This window comes from Miniopterus schreibersii (genome assembly GCF_964146895.1).
Source record: "Miniopterus schreibersii genome assembly, chromosome: 20".
In the NCBI taxonomy this organism is placed as follows: Eukaryota; Metazoa; Chordata; class Mammalia; order Chiroptera; family Miniopteridae; genus Miniopterus; species Miniopterus schreibersii.
The window spans coordinates 19,243,043-19,266,405 of NC_138122.1; the positions used below are offsets into that span (position 1 = coordinate 19,243,043).

The 23,363-nt window shown below is 55.0% G+C and overlaps 1 protein-coding gene across 1 annotated transcript in view; it reads left to right on the forward strand.

The window, feature by feature from the left end:
* Nucleotides 1-10,179, forward strand: part of WSCD2 (WSC domain containing 2) — a 60,325-nt gene extending 50,146 nt beyond the window's left edge. Inside the window, exons 5-9 of the mRNA XM_081123327.1 lie at nt 1,800-1,921; nt 3,172-3,346; nt 3,835-3,999; nt 4,553-4,753; nt 8,148-10,179. Coding sequence (XP_080979453.1) covers nt 1,800-1,921; nt 3,172-3,346; nt 3,835-3,999; nt 4,553-4,753; nt 8,148-8,500 — 1,016 coding nt within the window. The 3' untranslated portion in view covers nt 8,501-10,179. The remainder of the gene's footprint in view (nt 1-1,799; nt 1,922-3,171; nt 3,347-3,834; nt 4,000-4,552; nt 4,754-8,147) is intronic.
* Nucleotides 10,180-23,363: the final 13,184 nt, after the last annotated feature.

A 23,363-nucleotide genomic window follows, 5' to 3' on the forward strand; every position in this document is an offset into this window, starting at 1 on the left:
ACTGAGGCCTGGAGGACCACACGGGGGGTCAGCAGCATCCCGACCGCTCCAGCCGCCCCCACAGCTGCTGCAGCTGCCCCCTCCCCAGCCTGGAGCCGGACACGGGCGAAGCAGAGGAGCGAGCGCTGGGCGTGTGCAAGCCCGCGGCGAGTTCTGGAAATGAGCCGTTTAACCAAACTCCAGATGTCGTGGCTGGACTGGCCTCCGCCGTGAACAGCTTCAGGCTACTGGGAGCCAGGTGGTAGGAGTAATCATTAGGGCGCCTTTGGCAGCTGAAATTTAAAACGGCCGCTCCTCAACTCCCCCCTGCACCGTCTCACTGCCCGGGGGAATAATTCCTTACACACGCACACACACACACACATGCACACACGCTTAGAAAGTGGCTCACGCTGTACGTGCCCACACACACAGCTGTAACAGAGCTATAGGGTTATGCGGTTTTGAAACGCGCTTCCCTTTCCCAGGGGCTCACATTTGTCTCCGAGGTCATCCTCAGCGAGTTGTTGTTTTTGCCAATGGCAGGTCCTCAGGTTGGTCACATAACCTCCCCTCTCTGAGCCCTGCTTCTCTCACCTGTAAAACGAGAGGTGACTACGGACCTTGTAGAGTCTCCAGGATGCTCAATGAAATGATGTTTGTAAAGCTCTCAGCAGAGTGGATCACACATGGTAGGTGCTCAATAAATGCACCTACTCAGGGCTCCTGGTTTTGACTCACGCGCCACCAGCAGCGTCCTTTGTTTTATGTGAAAGCCGTGCTTCTAGAAAGGTTCGTACGACTCGAATTTGAGAACTGAACCCAATTTTAAATGGGCCTTAGGAGCCTTTCAATAAACCTGGCAGGGCCCACTTTTTTTCTTTCGTTTGTCTTTTTTACATTTAAAAAAAAAAAATACATATTCGCTGTAGGAAAAAATAGAAAAATTTTACAAAAAGATGGGAAGAAAAATTGCCTGTGATCCTACTCTTATCGGTCAAGAGTTCTCCAGGGGAACAGAACCAGAAGATTAGATAGAGGGATAGATGATAGAGATATTTATATTTATTTAAGGAACCGGCTCACGTGACTGTGGGGCTGGCAAGTCCGAAAGCTGTGGGGCAGCTCAGCAGGCTGGCAGTGCTGGCAGGAGTTAATGCTGCAGTCTTGAGGCAGAATTCCTCTGAGAAACCTCAGTTTTGCTCTTAAGGCCTTCACCTGATGAGATGAGGCTCACCCATTCCTTTGAAGGAAGTCTCCTTAAAGTCAACTAATTGGGATATTCCCAAATGGGGGTTATTTTAAAGGGAGTCCCTCCCACATATCAGTCCCTTGCAGCCTGTGGGTGCTCAGCACTGGATGGGCAGAGACTCCCGAGGCTCAGGGTTTCCCCCCTGAAGCCCTGGATGATGGGAGGAGAGGGCTTCCCTGATGCTGTGAGGAGGGCAGACAGGCCTGGCCTTTTGCTTCCTTCCATCCCCACGCGCTCAGCCCTCCCCTGATGCGATCGTGTGAACCCTCCCTGGCATCTCCCATCTCCCCACATGGGGAGGTGCCATGGTTGAGAATCAGGAGGTGAGGCATAGGAATGCTGACAAAGAAAAGGGGACAGTGTGGCCCAGTGAGAACATCTCAGCGACCTGGGTTGCTGACACAGATGCCGAGATTGAGCTGTCTAGCTCCTTAGTCTCCCTTTTGGTTCACTGTGTGATCTTGGGCAAGACTCTTGCCTTCTCTGGGCTTTCACTTCCAAGCGCTTCTGTCAGAAGGCGGTCCCCCCGGCTTAGACCTGACGACTCCTCTTTTCTCTGGCTCTCCAGATGGAAGCGCCGTCTTCCGAGGCTGCTTCCGCAGGCCCGACAACCTCTCCCTGGCCTTGCCCGTGACGGCCGCCATGCCGAACATGTCCGTGGACAAGTGCGTGGACCTCTGCACAGAGAAGGTGAGATGGGGGACTCCAGGGAGGTGCAGGGTAAGAGTTACACAGGGTCACTTTCTGTCCCTCTGAGGAAGTGAGTTTGTTCCAACAGTGAGGGATGCCCAGGAATGAATGAGACATTGGAACTGGGCCTAAAAGCATGAGTAGAAGATGCCAGGTAAAGGCAGGGACAGTCCCACCTCAGGACAGAGTGAGTTCCCCGTCACCGCTGAGAAAGAAACCAAACATACTCTGGCAAAATTCCCTGGACCCAGCCACATAGGTGTGACCTCGGTTTGTTACCCGATTACTCCTGGACCAGCTTCTGGAGGAAATTCAGGGCTTTGGGTCTTGAGCAGAAGCAAATTGGACAAAGGACAGTCCCCTGCCCCTCAAACCTCAGGTCCGTCCTGCTCCCACTTGGCTGTCCCATAGAACAGAGAGCAGTTAGGAGCTGCTCTCCCAACGAAGACTGTGAGACACGTGGGCCCCAGCCCCCTCTCTGGCCTAAAAGAATGGGTCCAGCCGGCTTCTCCCGAGGCGCGGGTATTGTCTCCCTCTCAGACGGGGGACACGGACCATCGCGGGGTGCACACCGTGAGAAAGGCGCTTCTTTCTCAGTTTTCTTCCCAGTCCTCCAGGAGCAAGCTCTTCTCAGTGCTAAAGTGTCTTTCACGCCTCTCCACCCTCAACTAATCTCCCTTCTGCAGGAAAAAGGGAGCCGACACGGGGCTCGGTCTTGGCAGGCAGGGCGCCTTGGCAGGAATTTAATTACACTCTTGCGTGTCTATAGTATTTGCGTTTAGAGTATGGAAACTGTGGCAGCCTGAGCGGTGCACGGTACCGCTTGTGGGAGTGATACAGAGTTTCCCTGGAAGTTAAGTCCAGGTGAGTTGATTTAAAGGAAACAAACAAGCAAATAAATAAACAGAGTCCAGGGAAACAAAAAACAGTCACTGTGTAAGGTGGCGGGGGTGCTAATTAGCTTGATTGTGATGATTAATTCACCGCGTATATGTGTATCCAGACGTCAAGTTGTACACCTTAAATATAGATACTATTTTTGTCTGTCAGTTACACCTCAGTAAAGCTGGAAAGATACAGTGGTGCAGGAGGTGCACGGATGGGGCGACACTGTAAAAGCTGGAGTCACTGACAGAGTTTGGGCACCCGCACGTTGGGAAGAGGGATGGAGACTGGAATCCCAGGCAGTCCAGGGATTTAGCGGCTTCCTTCCTCTCCCTCCCCCTCTCCCACTCCCTCTCCCCCCCCAGGAGTACCCACTGGCGGCCCTCGCGGGCACCGCCTGCCACTGCGGGTTCCCCACCACGCGATTCCCCCTCCACGAGAGGGAAGACGAGCAGCTCTGTGCCCAGAAGTGCAGCGCGGAGGAGTTTGAGAGCTGCGGGACGCCCAGTTACTTCATCGTGTACCAGACGCAGGTGCAAGGTAAGCCAGGCCTCCCCCGGCGCCCCCGGGCTCTCCCAGGGGCCTCCCTCCCAGAGGTGCCTGTTTCACACAGCCCAAACCGCACAGGCCAGAGGCCAGAGGGCAGAGGGCAGAGGGCAGGGCTGGTGCACTTGGCCAGGCTTAGAGATCCTGGATAGGCCACAGAGAGAGGGCCCTGGGCAAGGCGGGTGGGTTCTAAGGACCCTCATCTCTGTCCCTTTGGTGGCTCTTTTCTTGAAATGGAGACAATGACCTTGAGTGGGAAGCCATCCAGGCTGGGAGGGGGAGACCTGGGTCTCTAACACAGACCCACTGCCTGATGCTGTGTAAGTCACAGCAACCCTGTGAGGGAGGAACCATTTCCCCCATTTTACAGATGGGGAAACTGAGGCCCAGAAGGGGTTTCATCGTGTGCACTGGGTTGAACAGCTGGGAAGTGGCAGGGGTGGGGCTTACACCCAGGCTTCATCTGTCCGTGCCCTTTGCAGACAACCGGTGCATGGACAGAAGGTTCCTCCCAGCCAAGTCCAAGCAGCTCATCGCTCTGGCTAGTTTCCCAGGGGCCGGCAACACGTGGGCTCGCCACCTCATCGAGCTGGCCACCGGCTTCTACACCGGCAGCTACTACTTCGATGGCTCCCTCTACAACAAAGGTGAGGAGGCTGCCCGGGAGGGCATGGGAGTACCCTTCCTGAGCACCTACTGTGTGCTGCTCAGCCTGTTGAAGCATGTTTCTGGAGACCTACTATGTGCTTGGTGGCTTCCCTTCACTCATATCCCACAAACATTCCCAGAGCATCGTGTCCTGGGGACTGCACCGGCATCTGTTCAATAATGGACATTTATCAGGTCCATACTATGTGCCTGGTACCTTCCCTCCATTCAGATCACTGCAAACGTTCCTTGAACACTTCTGCAGCTGAGAGATGCTTACCTTCATGAAATCCTCAAACCCTGATGGGCCCCGGAGCATGGGGGAGGGGAGGGGAGGGGGGACACAGTGCCAAAGGAGGGGTGACTGCTGGATCTTTTTGCAAAATCAGTTCCCATCACAGTGCCTCGCACATAGTAGGTGCTCAGTAAACACATGAGCAAACGAAGGCGGTAACAGGTGCATGCCTGAGGCTCCCAAAGGGGCCCAGCAGGGGGCACGGTGGGCTTCGCGCCCGCCTGCTGACCTGTGCGCCCCGGCCTGGCTGTGGGAAGGGTTTAAGGGCGAGCGGGACCACTGGCGCAGCGGGAGGACCATCTGCATCAAGACGCACGAGAGTGGCCAGAAGGAGATCGAGGCCTTCGACGCCGCCATCCTGCTCATCAGGAACCCCTACAAGGCCCTCATGGCGGAGTTCAACCGCAAGTATGGCGGCCACATCGGCTTCGCGGCGCACGCCCACTGGAAGGGCAAAGGTACTGCTGGGGCGGGGGGGGGCAGGGCAGGGGACCATGGAATCACCGAGGAGGGAGGAAAGGTGGCCGTAACCATCGTGAAATTCCATTTCACAGGTGGGAACACCATCCCCGGGAGGGAGGAGGGCCTGGGGCGGAGGCCCCTGTGCAGACTGAGCTGGGGCTCTAGCCCAGGCATTGGCTACCAGGCCCTTTCTTACCTGGGGTGAGGGGGGGTGTCACCAGCCTCCTGGGGCATTCAGGGGTTCTCTCCTGGCCTAGCCCCTCATCTCAGGCTCAGACAGTTTTAATTCCCCAGCCCGCCTCGCCTCTCTTTCCTCCCTCAAGCTGGGAGCTTTAAAAACAAAGAGAAGGAATCGTCTGGACCGGCTGAGCCAAGAGGCTCCAGGGGGTGGGAGAGGGGGGGTTCCAGCCCACGCATCTTACGTTGAGGGCCTGGGGTCCCCACATCAGTGTGGAATTGGGTGGGGTGTCCCCTCCCGAGCCTGACGCAGGTCTTCAAGAGCTGGGGCTGAGAGCTTTGCTCCCAGAGCCCAAGCCTCACAGCCCCACCCAGCCCTCTCCTCTCACTTGCGTCACTTGAGTTTGAGACCCTTACCTTAGGGCCCCGGCACCAGCAACGTCAGCATCACTTGGGAGCCGGTTAGAAGCACAGATCCTCAGGCCCCTTCCCCCAGACCCGCTGAATCAGAGCTCCCGGAGGGGCCCGGCTGTCGCCTGCGCGTTAGCGATCGCCCCAGGTGTCTCCGACACGCCCCGCAGTTGTCCAGCCGCCGCTTCAAACCCTGGCTGCTCCAAGCGCGGCCGCTGGGCCAGTGGCATTGACTTCACCTGGAAGATTTTTAGAAAATCAAATCTCACTCCCCCTCCCCCCCATGCCCAGGCTTAATGGATCAGGATCTGCATTTTATTTTTATTGTATGTTTAAGGAATAATTTTTTATTTTTAGAAGAGAGAAGGGAGAGGGAGAGAGAGAAACATGGATGTGAGAGTGAAGTGCCTCCTGCACGCCCCCCACCAGGGCTAGAGCCCGCATCCCTGGCATGTGCCCCGACCAGCAATTGAACAGCAACCCTTCCGTGCACGGGACGGTGCCCAACCCACTGAGCCACACCGGCAAGGGCCAGAATCTGCATTTTAAGGGGAAGCTTCGTGTGCACTTGAAAGTTTAAGCACCCTGCTTTAGGACACCCTCAGCCTGGAGTATGAGGGTCGCCTCCATCAGAGCAGAGGTCACCCAGCTGTCGAGCATGTCCACCCCGCCCTCCCTGTGTCCCCCCCCCCCCCCCCCCCAGTTACAGCTGGGTCGAGGCTCCTGTGACGCAACCTCCCCTTCCCCGTTGGTTCCATAACATTAATTTTACAATATCCCTGGAGTGGGTCCAAAGCAAAGTTTTATGTGAGCTGATTACACAAGGTGAATTGTCCTGGATCTGTGTAATGAAACGGAGACGGTGGTTAATGGGTCCGTGGGGAATTAAGTGCAGCTCAGCTATTAATCAGGCCCCGTCCCTCCCGGAGACAGGACGGTGGGGCCAGGTGGCCGGCCCAGGCCCCGCCAGGCCCACGCGTGCGCCAGTTCCGGCGGAACCAGCCCCGTGCCCAGCGGTCCATGGCTCGGGAGCCTTTATTCTCAATATGAGGGCAGCAGTCAATTACCGGAAACGCTGAGCTAAAGGCTTTTGTTTTTTGTTTGTATTTTCCCTTCCAGTGAAGTCACTGAGGAGCTTCGAGTGAGGGATCTGTGCCATGGGGACCGCGGGGGGTGGAGGGCAGGGGGACGGCTGCTTCCTAAACAGCCTGGATATCAAATGTGGTGTTGAGGGGAGCTCTGACCAACATGATGGGGCCCGTGAAGCACCTCAGAGATGCTGGGGGGCCAACATCAGAATAATCGTAGCAGGAGCCACATTGATTGAGCATCTCCCATACCCCAGGCTGTGCCAGGGCCTTGGCAACTCTTACTCCGTTTCATCTGAGCAGCATCTAGGACGCTGGTCTAGCACAGTCCCCATTTTGCAGATAGGTAAACTGAGACTCAAGGAGATCGACTCATGTCCCCGAGGTCACACAGCTGATGTGGAGGGGAGCCAGGTTTTGAATGCAGGCCGTCTGACTCCAGATGCAGAGTGAGCCCTTCCATTTTTGGAGGACCACCCCGCAGTCCTCTCCAGCGACCACTTGCAATGGCCAGAAGTGGCCAGCTCTGGAAGTCTGGATCTGTGTGTCCCTGGGTGGCCGAGCGCCATCTCCATCCCCCGGGGCTTCTGCCGTGGGAGCAGCAGTTATCCCGAATCACCGGGGATGCTGGGAGGTGACTCGGGAGTGGGGAAATTCTTTTAAAAACAGCGAAACAGACTATGCACGTGCTAAATTTTCTCTAATCACCCAGATACATCTGGTCTCAACCCGTTATAACAGTATAGGCCCAATTAGCCAGATATATTGTAAATAATCTATTTTAAGGATAAAAAATATCTTTATCATTAGCATAAATATTCCCCAAGCAGTCGTGGTGTTCCAGCGGGGGGCTCTGGGGGAGCAGGAGCCCTACCACAGAGTCTGGTGTCTCCTACAAAGAAAGAGGAGCCCTTTATCACGTCGCAACTTGGCGGGTTGGGGATTTCAATTTCGTTCAACAACTATTTATTGAGCCCCCGCTGGGTGTGAGGCAGTGGGAGGAAGTCGGGGTGAGGCTGCTGGTGCCTGGGAAAGATTGGAACCTGGAAGCAGGCAGGCCTGGTCTGGATGGTGCTCCCTGGCTGTGCCGCCTTGGGCAAGTGACTCCACCTCTCTGAGCCTCAGTTTCCTCAATGGTGATAAGTGACTAATATAGTCCTTTCTTTTTAGGGTAGTGGTTAGGATTAACTGAGATCATCGGTATCCATCACCCAGCAAGGGGTGAGGGTTAAGTTATTAAGAACCAGCTGGGCTCCCCAGCAGGGTTTGGGAGACTCACTGACTAAACGTTTCCTTCTGGAAGGAGCACATGGCATTGTCCCCGTGAAAGGAAGAGAGCCTGCCCTGTGATTCTCCACCTGGGCCTCAGAGCTGAGGCTGGAATCTCTTCCTCTGTCCCCAACATCTTCTCTGAATTAATAGCTATAATAATATATTTGTTATATGTTAACATAAGTACGTACTAAAATATCAGAATGTAATGCGGTAACGTGCATTTACACATGAGCCTGTGCCTGGCGTGTAGCAGGCCCCAAGCAAATGCTGTCCCCAGAGATCAGAAAGGGCTGAGACTGGTCCAGGCAGAGCAGCCGCACCGAGGCGGGAGAAGGCCGGGGGGGAGTGTGGCGTCCAAAAGGAGTTACTGGCGTTACTGCCGTGAGTGCGGCGACCACTGCCAGCGCCCTCTGACTCAGCCCCCCTCCTGTCTCCGCAGAGTGGCCGGAGTTCGTGAGGAACTACGCCCCGTGGTGGGCCACGCACACGCTCGACTGGCTCAAGTTTGGCAAGAAGGTGCTGGTGGTGCACTTCGAGGACCTGAAGCGGGACCTGTTCGTGCAGCTGGGCCGCATGGTCCGCCTGCTCGGCGTGGCCGTCAGGGAGGACCGGCTGCTGTGCGTGGAGAGCCAGAAGGACGGCAACTTCAAGCGCTCGGGGCTGCGGAAGCTGGAGTACGACCCCTACACCACCGACATGCAGAGGACCATCGCCGCCTACATCAAGCTGGTGGACGCGGCCCTGAAAGGCAGGAACCTCACGGGCGTCCCTGACGACTACTACCCCAGATGACGCGGCGCTGGGGAGGGGACTCAAGGCCCCTGGGGACTCCGCCCACCCGGCCTCTCTTTGGTAGGGGGACAGTCCAGTCCCCTGGGCTGCTGTTGGCCTCCATTGAGTTTCCTGCATGACAAAGGAGCCTGGGGGGTGGGGGGGGGGGGAGATGGTCTGGGCATGACCCACCTGCTCACAGCCCCCTTTACAGACGGAGGAGGCCTCTGATTGGGGGAGTTGCAGCCACATGGATCTTCTTCTGTCTCCCACGACCCTGTCCCCACCACTCTGGTTCCCCTTGTGGGAAGGAGGGCTCATGGGTGCCTCACCCAGGTGCCGAGGACCTCGATGCAAGACCTGAAGGGACTGTCAGAGAAAAGTAGCCCCCCCGTTGCTCTGCCCTCCTGGGCTGAGTTCTCACAGGCCCCCTTCTCTCCACCCAAGAAGCAGTGGCTCATCAGGCCACTTGGGTTTGAAGGAAGTCGCTGGGAGTTTCTCTGTAGCATCAGGTTTCTCACCTTCTGGGGCAAGAGGGGAAACACTGGCACTCACGGGAGGCTGGCTGGCACCACCCCATGGGGTCACTGGCATCATGAGCCCACCCCCAGGGCACTTCTGAGAAACAATCCAAGGCCAGAATCCTGCCTCTTTCCTCCCCCACTGGGCCCAGGCGGTGACCTTGGGATCCCTGATCCCACATCCAGGGTTCTTCAGGTACCAACAACTACCCCACCAGGATGGCCCCACCCCACGGGCAGAGTCTGAGTAAGAACACGGCTGTGTCGCGGGGTCCGACACGTTGATCTCACACTGCCTTCTGGCCCCTGCCAACGGAGCCTTCGCAAGGGAGCTCACGTCAGGTGGAGCCAACCCCGAAAGAGACCCCTGCCACCCCCCCAGACCATCGACCTCCCCGTGGTCACAGCCCAAACGCGGCAGCTTCCCTGGGGAGGCCTTTCGGGATGGAAATGAATGGAGGGCTCCCTTCACTTCCATGCGAACGCTGCTCCCGGAGCTGAGGCATGAGACCAAAGGATTCCTGCGGACGCGAGTCCCTGATCCTTCTTAGAAAGCACTGACCCAGGATCCCTCCGCCTCCCCCACCTGGAGACCAGCGGCTGCTCACCGGCCCACACCTGCTCTCCTGCACCGTCCCCACCACGTAGATGCAAAAGCCATAGGTCACAGCTCTTTACTCTTCTGTTTGGAGCCACCCCCTCCCCCCAAGCAGCCCCCCTCTGAAGCCTCGGGGTGCAAGTAAGTGCTCATTCCCAAATAGCCAAGAGGCTACAGAGAAGGCGAGTGTAAAGAGATATATTTTTTTAAGAGGAAAATGACAAATACATTCCGCCCCTTGGAACCTGGCCATGCGAACAGAAGGGGCCAGGGAACCGGACCTGCGCTTCTCTCCCTGAGCCCCTCACCTGTCGGATTTGGGCGACCCCAGGGCCCGGCCAGGAGGCTCTGAATGTATTTTGTACCGTGTTTCTTTCCTCCCCGGCTCATTTCTAGTCTTCTTTCTCGAAGCAGTAGAGGGCTCGGCCTCCCCTCCCACTCAGAGGCCAGCTCCCTCTGGGAGCCTCTTGGTCCCAGACCTGGGCCAGCTCTTTGCCGGTGGTCACCTCCGGCCACAAGCCTCTGTCTGAAGATTCCTCAGGTCAACACCATCATTAAAAGTGGGTTTTGTTGATAATTCTATCCCGTGGCGGAGTGTTGTGTAAGCCGCGCTCACAGTGGGATGTTTTTCAGGTGTGTCTGGGTATGTAAGAGACAGAATGTTCTGGGTGCGTAACTGCCTTGTGCCTGCGCGACTCTGGAACTGCCTGTGAAGAACCAGGTGCCACTGTGTGTAAAATTGTCCCTGTGTTCAACTAACTGCCCTTCTGTGTCGTGAACCTGCATCCCCCCAAGCTGATCTGGCCCGGCCCCCATATCTGATGTGTGTGCCGGCTCCTGTGTGTGGAATCGCACACGCATGGAGGAGGAATCGCGGGTGTGCGTGAACTCATGCGTGAGAAGGTGCCTGTGTATTGTGCCTTTTGTCCTTGGCAAGTGTGTGTGTGAAGAGGGGCTACAGCGAGGGGAGGATTACCAGAGGGAGGAGTGAGTGTCCTGCTTGGAAGCCACTGAGAGTACAAAGGGACAGAGAAGGGTCAGAGCAGGCCCCTCTGTGCCCTGGTGGGTGGAGTGAGTCTCAGTTTTGTTTGTTTTTTAAACATATCTTTATTGATCTCGGAGAGGAAGGGAGAGAGAGAAACATCAATGATGAGAGAGTCATTGATCGGCTGCCCCCTGCACGGCCCCGCTGGGGATCCCGCAGCCCGGGCCTGTGCCCTGACAGGGATTCGAACAGCAGTCTCCCGGATCCCAGGTCGATGCTCAACCCCTGAGCCGCTCCCGGCCGAGCGAGTCTTATTTTTTTTGTGTTTTTTTAAATCCTCACACGAGGATATTTTTTCATTGCTTTTTCAGAGAGAGAGAGAGGAAGGGAGAGAGACACATCGATTGGTTGCCTCCTGCACTCGTCTCAAGCCGGATGGAGATGGAGCCTGCAACTGAGGCACGTGCCCTTGGCCAGAATCGAACCCGGGACCCTTCAGCCCGCAGGCCGAGGCTCTAACCACTGAGCAAACCGGCCAGGGCCAGTCTCCGCCCTCTTAATCACGCTTCAGCAACCCTCTTGAAGCAAATCCATTTCAGACCCAGAAGGAGCCAAGGTAGCGGTCGTCGCCTGTTCCTTCGTTTCTGCAGCAGTCTTTACTGAGCATCTACTGTGTGCCAGGCACCGCTCTAGGTTCTAAAGATTTAAAAAGGAACAGAACAGACAACGCTCCCGCCCCTGCAGAGGTTATATTTTCCCAAGTACTGAGCAGAAAGCTTTTGGGGAGGCGATGATGGGGCAGAGAAGGAAACAGACCTGGGTGGCCCCTGACCGACGCCAGGAGGTCATCCCCCCCCCTCGTTATTCAGCGGGGACGCTGATTCACAGAGACTGGTGGAAACCCCAAGTCGCATAGAGATTAATAGCAGACCTGGGGCTGCCCTGCTGGTGGCATCCCCAGAAAGTCCAGTCCACACACGCAGAGTGACAGCACCTGGGGAGGGAGGAAAGCTTGGCCTCCCGGTGCAGGGGACAGGCCTGGTGTGGGAGCTGGGACACCTGGGCTCCCACCCGGCTCCCTGCCGCATCCTGCCCAGGCTCCAGGATGCCAGGAGGGCAGGCAGCCGGCATCTGCTGACAGCTGGGCCTTCCTCCGGATTTCCCAACGGGCAGTGTGGGAGGGGGGGCGGGTGGGGACGCTGGGGGCAGGTCCTTGGGGGACCCATCTCCTCCCCAGGCCCAGCCTCCCTCCCTCTCCCCCCTTCTCTCTTGCGCTGCTTCGTCCTCTCCCCACGCCGCCCCCTTCCTCACGGTGCCTCTCCCCATGGCCTCCATCTCAGTTTCCCTTTTTGGGGTCTCGCTTATCTCCTCCAGCTGCTCTTTCATGCCCCCCTCATTCCGTCGTGGCCTCTTTCTGGGTTTCTGCTTCTGCCGGCCCAGGCACCTCGCTGGCTCGCTCTCGACCTCTGAGCTCTCCCTCCCTCTGCCCGCCTCCCGCTCCCTCCTTCCCTCCCTCCCTGGCCACCCCATCGCCCTCTCGGAGAGGGGGGTGACTCAGCGGGATCCAGACACAGTGAGACAAATGCTACCCAGGCCAGTAACCAAGGAAGTGGTTTCCTTAGCAACAGACTCCGCAGGCACGGGCCGGCTGCCCCATCCCTTAGCTATTACAGTAAGCCCTGCGGGTGGGGGGGGGGGGCCTGGAGACAGGAAGCCAGTAATGACACTGCTGCAGCGATCCTCTTGAGAGGGGACAGTGGTCAGAGGTCAGCTCCGCACCTGGCATCGTGGAGACACTGGGAAATCTGAGAGGTTTGGGGGAGGTGGGTTGTGGGGTCCGAGAGAGGCAAGTCGCATGGAGAGAGCTGAGGGAGGGAGCCACGGGAACTGGTGACAGACTGGATGGGGGGGGGACGGACACAAAGCAAAGAGGCCACCAAGATTCTGTCTGTGCAGCTGCTGGGAGGAGGCCCTTTGACTGATGGAGAACCTGGGGCAGAGGAGAGGAGGGGAAGGGAGAAGAGGGGAGCTGACACGGCCGCCTGTCCCGGTCTGGCTGGGGTGGCACTGGGGGGACGGAAGGTAGACACAGACGCAGAAATATCTCATTCAGTTCTCCCCGTAAGTTGGTAATTAGGAACGCGGGAGATGGAGCACGGCCCTCAGGGTGGTGAGAGGCTCCGAGAAGGTAGTTTATTGGCTCAGGGGACACAAAAGTTGGTGATGACGCTTGGATTCAAACGTGGGAACGGACCCAGAGCCTGTCCCCAAAAAAATGGAAGACAGAAGAGGGTAGGAAAGGGGGAGCGGAGAGATTTTAATCATTGATTTGATAGTTTTTCCCACTGGGAAAACCAAAATATGTTCAGTTTTAGAGAAATGAGAAAGCGGGAGGGAGGAGACAAAAGCGGCCCGCGTAGGATCGCTTTCGCAGCTATAAATAACTGCCCCCAAAGAAAACACCTGTCACTTCCAGGGAGAGGAATTCTGTCCCCATTTCAGGTTGATATTTAAATGATTCGGGGGGGGGGGGCGGCAGCAAGGAGAGCTGCAAATCTGGGTGATAATAGCATCGTCCTCGAAAAAGCAACATGTCTATTTATCGTGGTTGCACGTTGACAACCTCCCCTCAGATTCGCAGTCCCCAGCCTGCCCGCGCAGGGGGAGAAGCGTGGGGGTGCCAGCAAGCGGGCGGAGCGTCCAGGAGGAAGAAATGATGGAACATTTATCCCCGGTCCAGGCCCAGCCCGGCTGCCTCAAATCCAATTCCCAACAAAGGTGGTGACATCTCCGAGGGGGCCCTGCGTCTCTCTTTCAGGCCCTGAGAGCTGATTGAAGTGAACAGTCACGACGGAATAGAATGTGTTATAACAAAACGATTTTTGTGTGTCCTGCGTCATTTATGAAACAATTATGGGGAATGAACAGTCAGCCAGAAGTGAGAGAGATGGTGGATCTTGGTGGGGATGAGATTCGTGTGTGTCCTAAAGTGGAGGGACAACCGGGAAGGGCAGGCAACTCCGGGGCCAAAATCTCTTGCAAGGGCTGAGTCAGGCACCCGACCCGTAACCATAGTTACTTGGGCGTCCAAAGCGGAGACGGCCCAACCCTTACCCCAGACGCTCTGAAGCAGACTTTGCAAAAAAATAAATAAAGCCCAGGAGCCGGTGCGAGGGATCCTCTGGGCCTCCTAGGAGGTGAAGTTGAGTTTCCAATTGCCGTGTTGATGAAACTATCAGCTCTCACAAACTTTGGGGTGGATGGACAGAAGGATTCACCTGCCCAGACAGTGGCCAAGAAGAAGGGAGAATGTAGAACTCCTCCCGGTGATGAGAGCAGCTAATGTTTATTGAGCACTAATTACATGCTGGGTGCTGTGCTAGGAGCTTCCTGGGTATAACATCCCTGAATCGTCACCAGAAAATCCTGCGAGCCTGGGACGCTTGTCTCCCCATTTTACAGTCAGGGAAACCGAGGCTCAGAGAGGTTAAGTAACTCACCCACTGTCACACAGCTGGGAAGTTATAAAAATGGGCTTTGAACTCGGGCAGTTTAGCGTCACAGTCCATACGTCTAACCACCATCCTGTATCCCAGGGGGAGAAATGAGCCCAGAGCCCAGAAGGACGGGGTGGGTCCGGCGAGGCAACGTGGAGAAGACAGGTGGCCTTTCTGGGGCTGAGGACCCACGGGGTGGGGCGAAAGTAGAGGGAGACAAGGCCGTCGCTCCTGAAGCAGCCTGGGAGCCAGTGGGCCGGGTGACTTTGGGCTCTGAGCGGCAAGGTTGGTTTATAGGTTCCCATGGCAACTGCCAAGTAATCACCTCAGACGCCACACTGCTCCGTGATTCTCTAGAAATTCTCTCCTTTTTGCTACCACGGCCGGCCCTCCCCGCTGATGGAGGCAAGGTGACAGCTTCGTCCCCAGGAGAGATTGTGCTGGAGAAGAGAAGATGACCTGAGACCCTTTTATGATGACAATGGTGGAGGGAAATGTGGGGGTGGGAGGGGGGGATGCAGGCAGGAAAAAAAGAGAAAGGGGCTTAAAACCTCAAAGGTCCCATTGTCAGACTGGGAAGGGACTGCGTGCGGAAGGGGCTTCTCAGGTCAGCTTACAGATCGCATGAAAACCATGAAATGTCTCCCCAGGAGAATGTGAGCTTACGCAGAAACCCGCACACGGTCTCACAGGTCGTTACAAGCAGTGTTTAGACCCCCGGGACCAAAAGTAGGGAATTAAAAATCACCCAATCCAACGGTTTCCAAATTAGGCCAGCGGAGCCCTATCTTCAATCAAAGCCGAACCTGAAACACTAATCTCTAAAACGGTGCTGCTCAGTCAGGGGTTATGCCCCAGGGATATTTAACGAGGCCTGGAGGCAGTTGGTTTTCACTACGGGGTGGGGGGAGGGGCTATTGCATTTAGCGGGGAGAGCCCAACATCCTACAAAGCACATATCAACCTGCCACAACAGAGAATATGACCCCCAATATCCATAGTACCAATGCTGACAAACCCTGATGTAATGAACAGGGAGCGGCTCATCCATCCATCCGTCCATCCACCCATCCACCCACCCACCCACCCACCCACCCACCCACCCATCCACCCACCCACCCACCCACCCACCCATCCACCCACCCACCCACCCACCCACCCACCCACCCACCCACCCACCCACCCATCCATCCACCCACCCACCCGTCCACCCATCCATCCGTCCATCCATCCATCCATCCATCCATCCATCCATCCATCCATCCGCCCATCCGCCCATCCGCCCATCCGTCCATCCGTCCATCCGCCCATCCGTCCATCCGTCCATCCATCCACTCGTCCATACATCCCCTCCTTCCGTGAAATGGCCGGGGAATGGGTCAAGGAGCTCCTCCAGCATCAAACTGACTGACGTTTAGACTCAGCTGTGTGACCAAAGGCCAGCAGCCAAGCATCCCTGAGCTTTACTCTCCTCAGCTCTAAAATGGAGATGATCACGGAGTGAAACTACTGGGGTGGTTGTCCTGGGCGCAGTCACTATACACACAAGGTGGGAAAGGAGCAAAGGTATTCTCTTTATTCTCATTACAGGTATTAATGGGTGTTTTGGAAGATTTCGCAAATGAGAAATTCAGTTGGTAGTAACTGGGAAAGTGTCTGCCATTGGCTAGCTTGCGGGATCAGGGACAGCTATGGACCAAATGCTTTCACCCTCCCACGTTCTTATGTTGAAACCCCAACCCCCAGGGTGCTGGTATCGGGGGTGGACCTTGGGAGGTGAGCAGGATTAGGTTAGGTCACGAGCGTGGGGCATTCAGAGGCGTTAGACCTTTCTTTGCATCCTATGAGGACACAGCAAGAAGGCGGCCCTCTGCAAACCAGGGTAGTGATGCCTATGAACGGTGCCAGGTGGGTCCTGGAAATATCCAGGGGGCTCTTTGTAGAGCATATGATGGTCTAACCACAATGCTGTACACCTGAAACTAATACAAAATAATATTGAATGTCAACTGTAATTGAAAAATAAAATAAACACGCCTTTACTGTGGTTAAACGAATGGTAAAAAGCAACGTTTAAGTGCTAATTATTGTTATCAGAGGCCGCTTTCCACCTCATTAAGCGCATGGATTCCGTAATTGTTACCCAGTTCTCAAGGAGCAATCGGGGTTCCTCGGGTGTTAGCATCGGCCCATTTCCCACCAACGGACCCCATTCCCAAGCCACAGGCTGGCAGGCGGGCTGGTCTTGAGGCCTGGACTCGGGGTCCCGTGGAAAAGTGGAAAGGCTGTGCCTTCGCCCTCCCAGGTTCAAGCCCGGGCTCGCTTCCCAGTGCGTGGCCTTAGAAATGTTGCCTTGTGTCTCTGAGCATCAGTCTCCTCGTCTAGAAAGGGAGGCCCATGTGCGTGGAGCTCCTGACCCACTGGAGGGATTCGGTTATTATTATTGTCAATATTAGCGTTTCCTCCACCATGAGCTTAGTGATCTCTTTTTGATCAGCTTTATTAAAGTATATTTTACATACAACAAAATTTGCCAACTTCAGCTCTACGATTTGATGGATTTTAACAGGCACAATATAACCAGGTGGTCATCTTCACTGTCTCACTACAGAAGGTTACCGTTTCCACACAAAGCTCCTGCGTGCTCCCCGCAGTCAGGTTCCTCCCTCCAGTCCCCACGGCCCCTGGGAGGCTAGAAACCCACAGTCTCGGGCCCCACATTATACCCAGGGAATCGGGATCTGACACGATCCGGGGCATTGGCACGTGCGGTCATTTGTGAAGCGCAGCCCTGACCAACCCCTGCTCACTCTACAAGCCCCTCCTGCCCTGGGAAGCTGTCCCTGCACCCCCAGGCTGGGTTAGGTGACCCTCCATTTAGCAAGCATCACACCCCCTGGCAGCTGCCTCTTTCCTTGGCTGGGATCCCCGGGAGACGGAGCAGAAACTGTGATCCTTCATCCTGACGTGTGTTATTAGTGGCCACTACTTTGGTGACCCTATTAAGCAGTAGGTAACTTACCAGCACGTAATTGTCACACTCATCCTACTGGATAGAAACCACCACAATCTCTTTTCACGGCTGAGAAAACCGAGGCTTAAATGCATTGCTCAAGACCAGCATGGAAGAGGCAGGGCCAGGACTTGAACTTCTGTGGGTGTGAGACCAAAGCCGGAGGATTGAACCCCTGGTCATACCGGGCATAGCAGGTGGGGAAGGAGGGTGCAGGGAAAATGCTGCCACCTCATGTATAAAATAAAATGCGGACACAAAAACACCAGCGCACGATTTATTAGAAAGAAGCCAGCACCTTGTGTCGAGGGCTCTGGGGTCCAAGAAAGCAGAAAATCTGAAATCTCTGAGAGCCCTTTTCCCCAGCTCCTCTTAGGTTTGCAGTCCCCAAGTCCAGCCCCCCCTTAATCCAATTAAAAGGGACTTGTTTATGGTTATCAGCTCTTTATTTGGTTTGTTAAAACGTGCAAATTACCCAGAGGCCTCTTGGTCCCCTGAACCAAAGGTGTCGCTAAAACTATTAAGTTAAATCCAATTAAGCACAGCTGCTGGTGCTTGAGTGAGGCGGGGCAGGGAGGGCGGGGTTTTGCTGGGGAGAGAAGAGATCTGGGCTCCTCACTTAGCATTCGGAGTGTGGGTAGGAAAAAGGCAAAAAGAGGCACCACTTGCCCTGTACCAGACCCGGGGTACATCCTTTAATTATCTCAGGAACTCCGCAAGATGGGCCTGATTGGACCCATTTTGTAGATGAAGGAACTGAGGCCCAGAGAGGTGCAACAACTTGTCTAGAAGGTCACCCGACTGGGAAGTGGCAGAGGCAGGATTTGAGCCCTGATCTGGCCTTAGAGGTCATCTGGCCAAGAGGAAGGCTCTGGAAACACCGAAACCTGAGCCTCCCCATCCTTAAAGCATAACCACGGCCGCCTCCCAGGGTTTGGGGAGGGGTCAGTAAACTATGTTCGTCTTCAGCGTTTGGCGTATCGTAGCTACTCGTGATGTGCTCACATCTGATAACTGCACTCTTGTCGAAACCCATCTCCTTCCACTTCCTATTTCTCAGAAGGGAAGGTCGAGACCCAGGAGGGGAATGTGACCTCCTCAAGGTCACAGAGATTCCGTGACAGCTGCTTGTGGGTGAAAGCTCGCCGGGCAGTCACGGGAGAACGGGGGAGCTTCAGACACGCTGGGGCGCCTCACCTCAATTCTAACCGGGCAGAGGGCTCTCAGGAGCTCCAGGCTCCTCCCCGCTCCCCAAGACCAGCAGGCCAAGCCCCGCCCTCCACAGGCCCAAAACCCCCCCAGGAGAAAAGCAGGGGAGGGGCAGCCTCTTGGAGAAGCTGAGTATGTTTATCCAGCGAGGAACTTAGCTCAGGAACCTGCAAAACTGACATTTGGGCTAAAATGGTGAAACTTGTAAGCTTAGCGTAGTAGGGCTGCTGTAACAGAATGCCACAGACGGCGTGGGTGTGGCTTAAACAACAGAAATGTGCTGTCTCAGTTCTGGAGGCTGGAAGGCCAAGGTCAAGGTGTCAGCAGGCAGGGTCCGCGGCAGGCCTCTCTTCTCGGCGTGTAGACGGCCGTCTTCTCCCTGCGTCTCTTCGAGTCATCCTTCCTCTGCACGGGTCTGTATGCAGATTTCCCCTTTTTATAAGGACACCGGTCACACTGGATTAGGACCCAACCGAATGACCTGGTTTTTAACTTGATGACCTCTGTACAGCAGGTCACAATCTGAGGCGCTGGGGGTCAGGGTGCCAAATATGAATTTTGGGGGACACACCCTTCAACCCATAACACGGACTCAGCTTCATTTTCCGTTTGGTTTTGTTGGGGTGTGGTGTTGTTTTTTGCCAATGCGGGGTGGGGGTGGGAGGAATTGAAAGGGTTGCCATAAGGAAAACCAGATCAGACCAGATCTACAGACAAAGAAATTACGTTTTCTTCGCACACCCAAGTTGTAGCAAGCAAGCAAAGGGCAGCCCCCATACATACATAATTTAGGCAGATTTGTGCAGCCTCCTGAATCAATGACCTGGATTAGGCGCGGCCCCCCGAGGTAACAAAGCGCATGCAGTCTTGTTGCTCCAGGAAAAGGGAAAGAAGAAATAAAACATGAGGGCAGGGAGAGCTGGCGGCCTTTTAAACACGTATTTTCCGGGTGCTGGGATAAGCTCGGTATGTGGGTTATTTTATAGAATCCTCACGCAGCCCTAGGAGGCGTTGCTCTTACACTCCCAGTCTTACTGATGGAGAAACTGAGGCCCAGAGGGGAAAAACTATTTGCCCGATGAAACGGGCCTGAATCCAGATCCCGTGTGTGTGTGTGTGGTCACTGCCCACCCCACCTGCCCCTTCCCGGAGCTGGCTGACCTCTTCTGAGAAACTCCAAAGAACGCTTCCCTCTGCTCCAAGGGCAGGGGGGTGCAGGGACCTAGAGGCTGGGCTGGTGGGCAGATCTGCCAGCTCCCCAGGGCTTACGTGGCAGGTTTCAGAAGCTCAGCTCTACTGTAGCTTCCCCAGGGAGAACCTGCGGAGAATTACAACAGCAACAACAATAATAACAATACTTCTTAAAACAACGTAGATGTCCACTTCTGCTAGGTCTCCGAGGCAGTCGCTTGAATAACCAATGCTATATAGGGGAACACTTGGGGGCCTGATTAAAAAGTGGGTAAACGTGCCATAGAACAGAATATACACACGAATCTTTTTGCTAGACAGATATTGCTAGACTAGACTGCAGATGATAAACTAAAATGCTTATCCCTGCAAGATCCCTGGGGTTCTAGGGGATTCCCACCCCCCCATCCCCCTTTTTTTTCTTTTTGCTGGTTCATATGTTTTTTTTTTTTTGCCAAAAGTTGTGCATTATTTAATATAAAGAAAAGGAGGATATCGTTTCTCTCAGGGGTAAATCATTCTGATTTTCTAAAGAGTAAGCTCTTTATTTCTAAGAGCTGTTCCCCTTCAGCCGCCCTCCCCCCCCATCGTATTTTTGCTCACACCTGAGAATACTTTTCCTGGTAACAAGAAGGCAAACCTGCATCCTGATCAGCTTGCTGGCTATTTTCTAGAGCGTCTCCTGTCTTCTCTAGGAGACACCCCTGGAAACCTGTCCCTGACCTGCTCCCCTTTGCCCTGGCATGGAAACCTGATGGTGTGCCAATGGCCATTCGCTGCCCTGTAGCTCCTGGGTAGGTCCTGACTGGCTGAAGCCACCTCCTTTCTCTGTCTGATTGGTTTAGCCATGGCCATGGGACCCGGGTCAGGAGGGGCTCCCTTGCGAGATTGGGAAACATCCCCCTTCTGCTTGATGCTGCTGGAGGCCGGGACACCTGCCGCCCTGGAGGCCATCTCATGACCAGGAGAGATGCCATCCTGGGGACAAAGCCTAACCTCTGAATATGACAGAGCAGAGGAAAGGAAACACTCTGGGACCTCGATGTCACCATCCAGCTGCTGAATTCCCAAACTCCAGGTGTTCTTCAGTCATTTGGAGCTGAGGTTTCTGCTCCTTGAAGCCAAATGCATCCTAATCGATACAGTCTTACTTCTTTTGACTTTTGCTTGGTTTATTTCAAGCTGTGCATCCAAAGGGTAACGCCAACCAGCTTGGATAAGGACTTTTATTCGTTTCATTTACAGCCCCAGCCTTTGAAGAGACACTGCTTTTCTGCTTCCCCGCTTCTCGAGGTTACGGAGATGGATGTGTCTGAACCAACACGTGAGAAAAAGACTAGAGCAGTTGATGGGAGTGGACAATCCCCTTGTAGAGCAGGGGACAAAGGAACTGGGCCTGGGGACATCCGGGTTCTTGCCCTGGCTCACCTCTGACGGGACTAGTTTCCCATCAGGGATCCTCAACTCAACCGACCGCAAGGCCCTTGTCACCTGACATGTTGAGAAGGAACAATGTGTTTCCATGGACATATCTGCCTGCATCCCTGAAGATGCGGTGGTCAGGGGGCGAGGACAAGGCTTACAATCCAGGAACCAGAAAGGGGTGACATTTCAGATTCCAACAAGCTGACATTGTCCCAACAAGGAGCCTGGGAGGGGACCAGGGGACCCCTACTCTGCTCCCAATCTCTTGTTCTCCAACCTGCCTCAGTTTCTGCAATTCCCCCTTTGCTGTGCTGTTCTTTGGGGGGGGGGGGCAGCAGTGCCATCTCCCTGCTGCTCTTTCAGAGGGAAAGAGCTGTTGGGCCGGATCCCTGTCCTGTTCTGAGGAATCGGGGGTGGGGGAGCAGTTGCTGACGGCTGCATCCTGGCCCCCAGAATCAATCTCCACTCAGCAGCCCCAGCCGAGACGTGAGTCTTCTCTCCCCAACTCCCGAGAGATCCGAGGCTTTCTAACAGAAAGCCTTTCCCTGTTCTGTACCAATTTCTCTGTATTAATTTATTTAACTCAGGCAGCAGAATATCGAGTGAAAGAGTGTAAGCCACAAAGCTATACAGACGTGGGTTCAAATCCCAGCTCTTCCACATGGTCTCAGATGTCGTATCCCCGGAGCCTAGCACAGTGGCTGGCACATAGCAGGTGCTCAATAAAAATCAACAGATGGGTATCTGTGTGGTTCGGGGAAACTTACTTGACCCCCCTTCGAGTTCCAACATCTTCATCTCTAAAATGAAGGTGGGTTTACCCTTCAGTTTCCAATGAGGGTGGAATGGGATGGTGGATGTGAAATAGCCTCTGACCGCCCGTCGCCATGCCTGAGATCCATCACCAGCCACTCCCAGTAAAGCGCCCGAGCCTGGGCGGTGGCCTGGGCATTAGAAACTGCCCACCATCAACCAGGGGCTCACAAGGCCATTCCCAGCCACCAGCGAGGGCTGAGAGCCCCCTTTCCCGCCGTCCTGTACGCGTCCCAGCCGCACAGCACCAGCATCTGGGTGCCAGAAACTCGTTCAATCATCCAGATGTTTGCTCTATGGGCCCCAAACAGCTGCGTGATGGAGCCCAGGGAGGCCCCTGGGCTCGGGGACACCTGGGTGTCAGGTGCCCGCCTGTGCCTCCTGCCGTAGCAGCGCCCAGCGCCCAGCACAGGCTGGCGCCCAGCGGGCTGCTCCGTCCGCGATTTCCAAGTGGAAGGAAAAACACAGGAAGTTTATGGTCGTCACAGTTGTACCAGCCAAATCCTTAATCGAGTCCTGGGCCGGAAAAGAATTACAAAACAATGGGGGACAGGGCGTGAGGGGGAGGGAGGCGTCTGGTTTCTTGACTTTCAGGCAACAGTTAATCAGACAAAGGGAAGAGGCCGAGGGTGGAGCAATCAGCTTGGCGTGGGATTCATGGAAATCTCCTTCGAGTGGGACTGCTCCTGACGGTCCAAGGGAAAGAGCTGTGGCTTCTCCACTTCTGAAGAGGTGACCTGGGGCCTCAGTTTCCACATCTGTGAAATGGGGATAATTCTACCCTTTCCCAAGTTTCATCAATATGGGGGGGAAAATGGGAAACTACTTGATAAACGGCGCATCATAATAGTGATTGTCATGAAACTTGATGGTGATGATGAAAAAAAATGGAGTTTGGCTGATGAAGCTCTGTGATGAGAGCTTCCTCGGGCTGCTTCGTGGACAGTGGGTGGTCGGGGGCAAGCCTGGCAGCGGGGAGACCAGGGAGAGGCTGAGCCACGTCTAGATGAAAGTGGGTGGCGCACATGAGCCCGGCATCTGCTAAACGCTTACGTGCGGCAACTCGTTTCATCCTCACAGCAACCCTGAGAGTGGCCAATTCTTATTATACCCATTTCACAGATGAGAAAACTGAGGCTTTGGAGAGGCTGAGTAGCTTACTAAGGTCACAGAGCCTAATTCTAGCCCTGATTCTAGCTGATGTAAATGGTGGAGCTGGGACTGGAGCTCAGGAGGTCTGACTCCCAAGCCCATGTGATCCTGTGTCATAACCATCAAAGGCCCTTTGAGTCAGGGGACAGGGCTGGGGTGACCCCAGGAGGGCTCAGTCCTTCCTGAGACTCTTTGGATGGGCCCTGCAAGGACTCCATCTGTCTGTAATATTGTTTTGAATCAGAGAGAAGCCCCCAGACCTGATTCTGTCCAGAGCACCAGTGAAAGTGAGAAGTCATTGCTGCAGGCATCGTAAGTTATTTTACCCACTGAGGCATAACTTGCTGCAGTGAGTGCCTTCCTCTTATACGTACAGACAGACGGGGTTTCACATAGAAGGACAGCCACAAACCACCACCGCGATCAAGATACAGAGTAACCCTCACCGGTATCCAGGGCAGTTTTAAAGAGTAAAGTTTG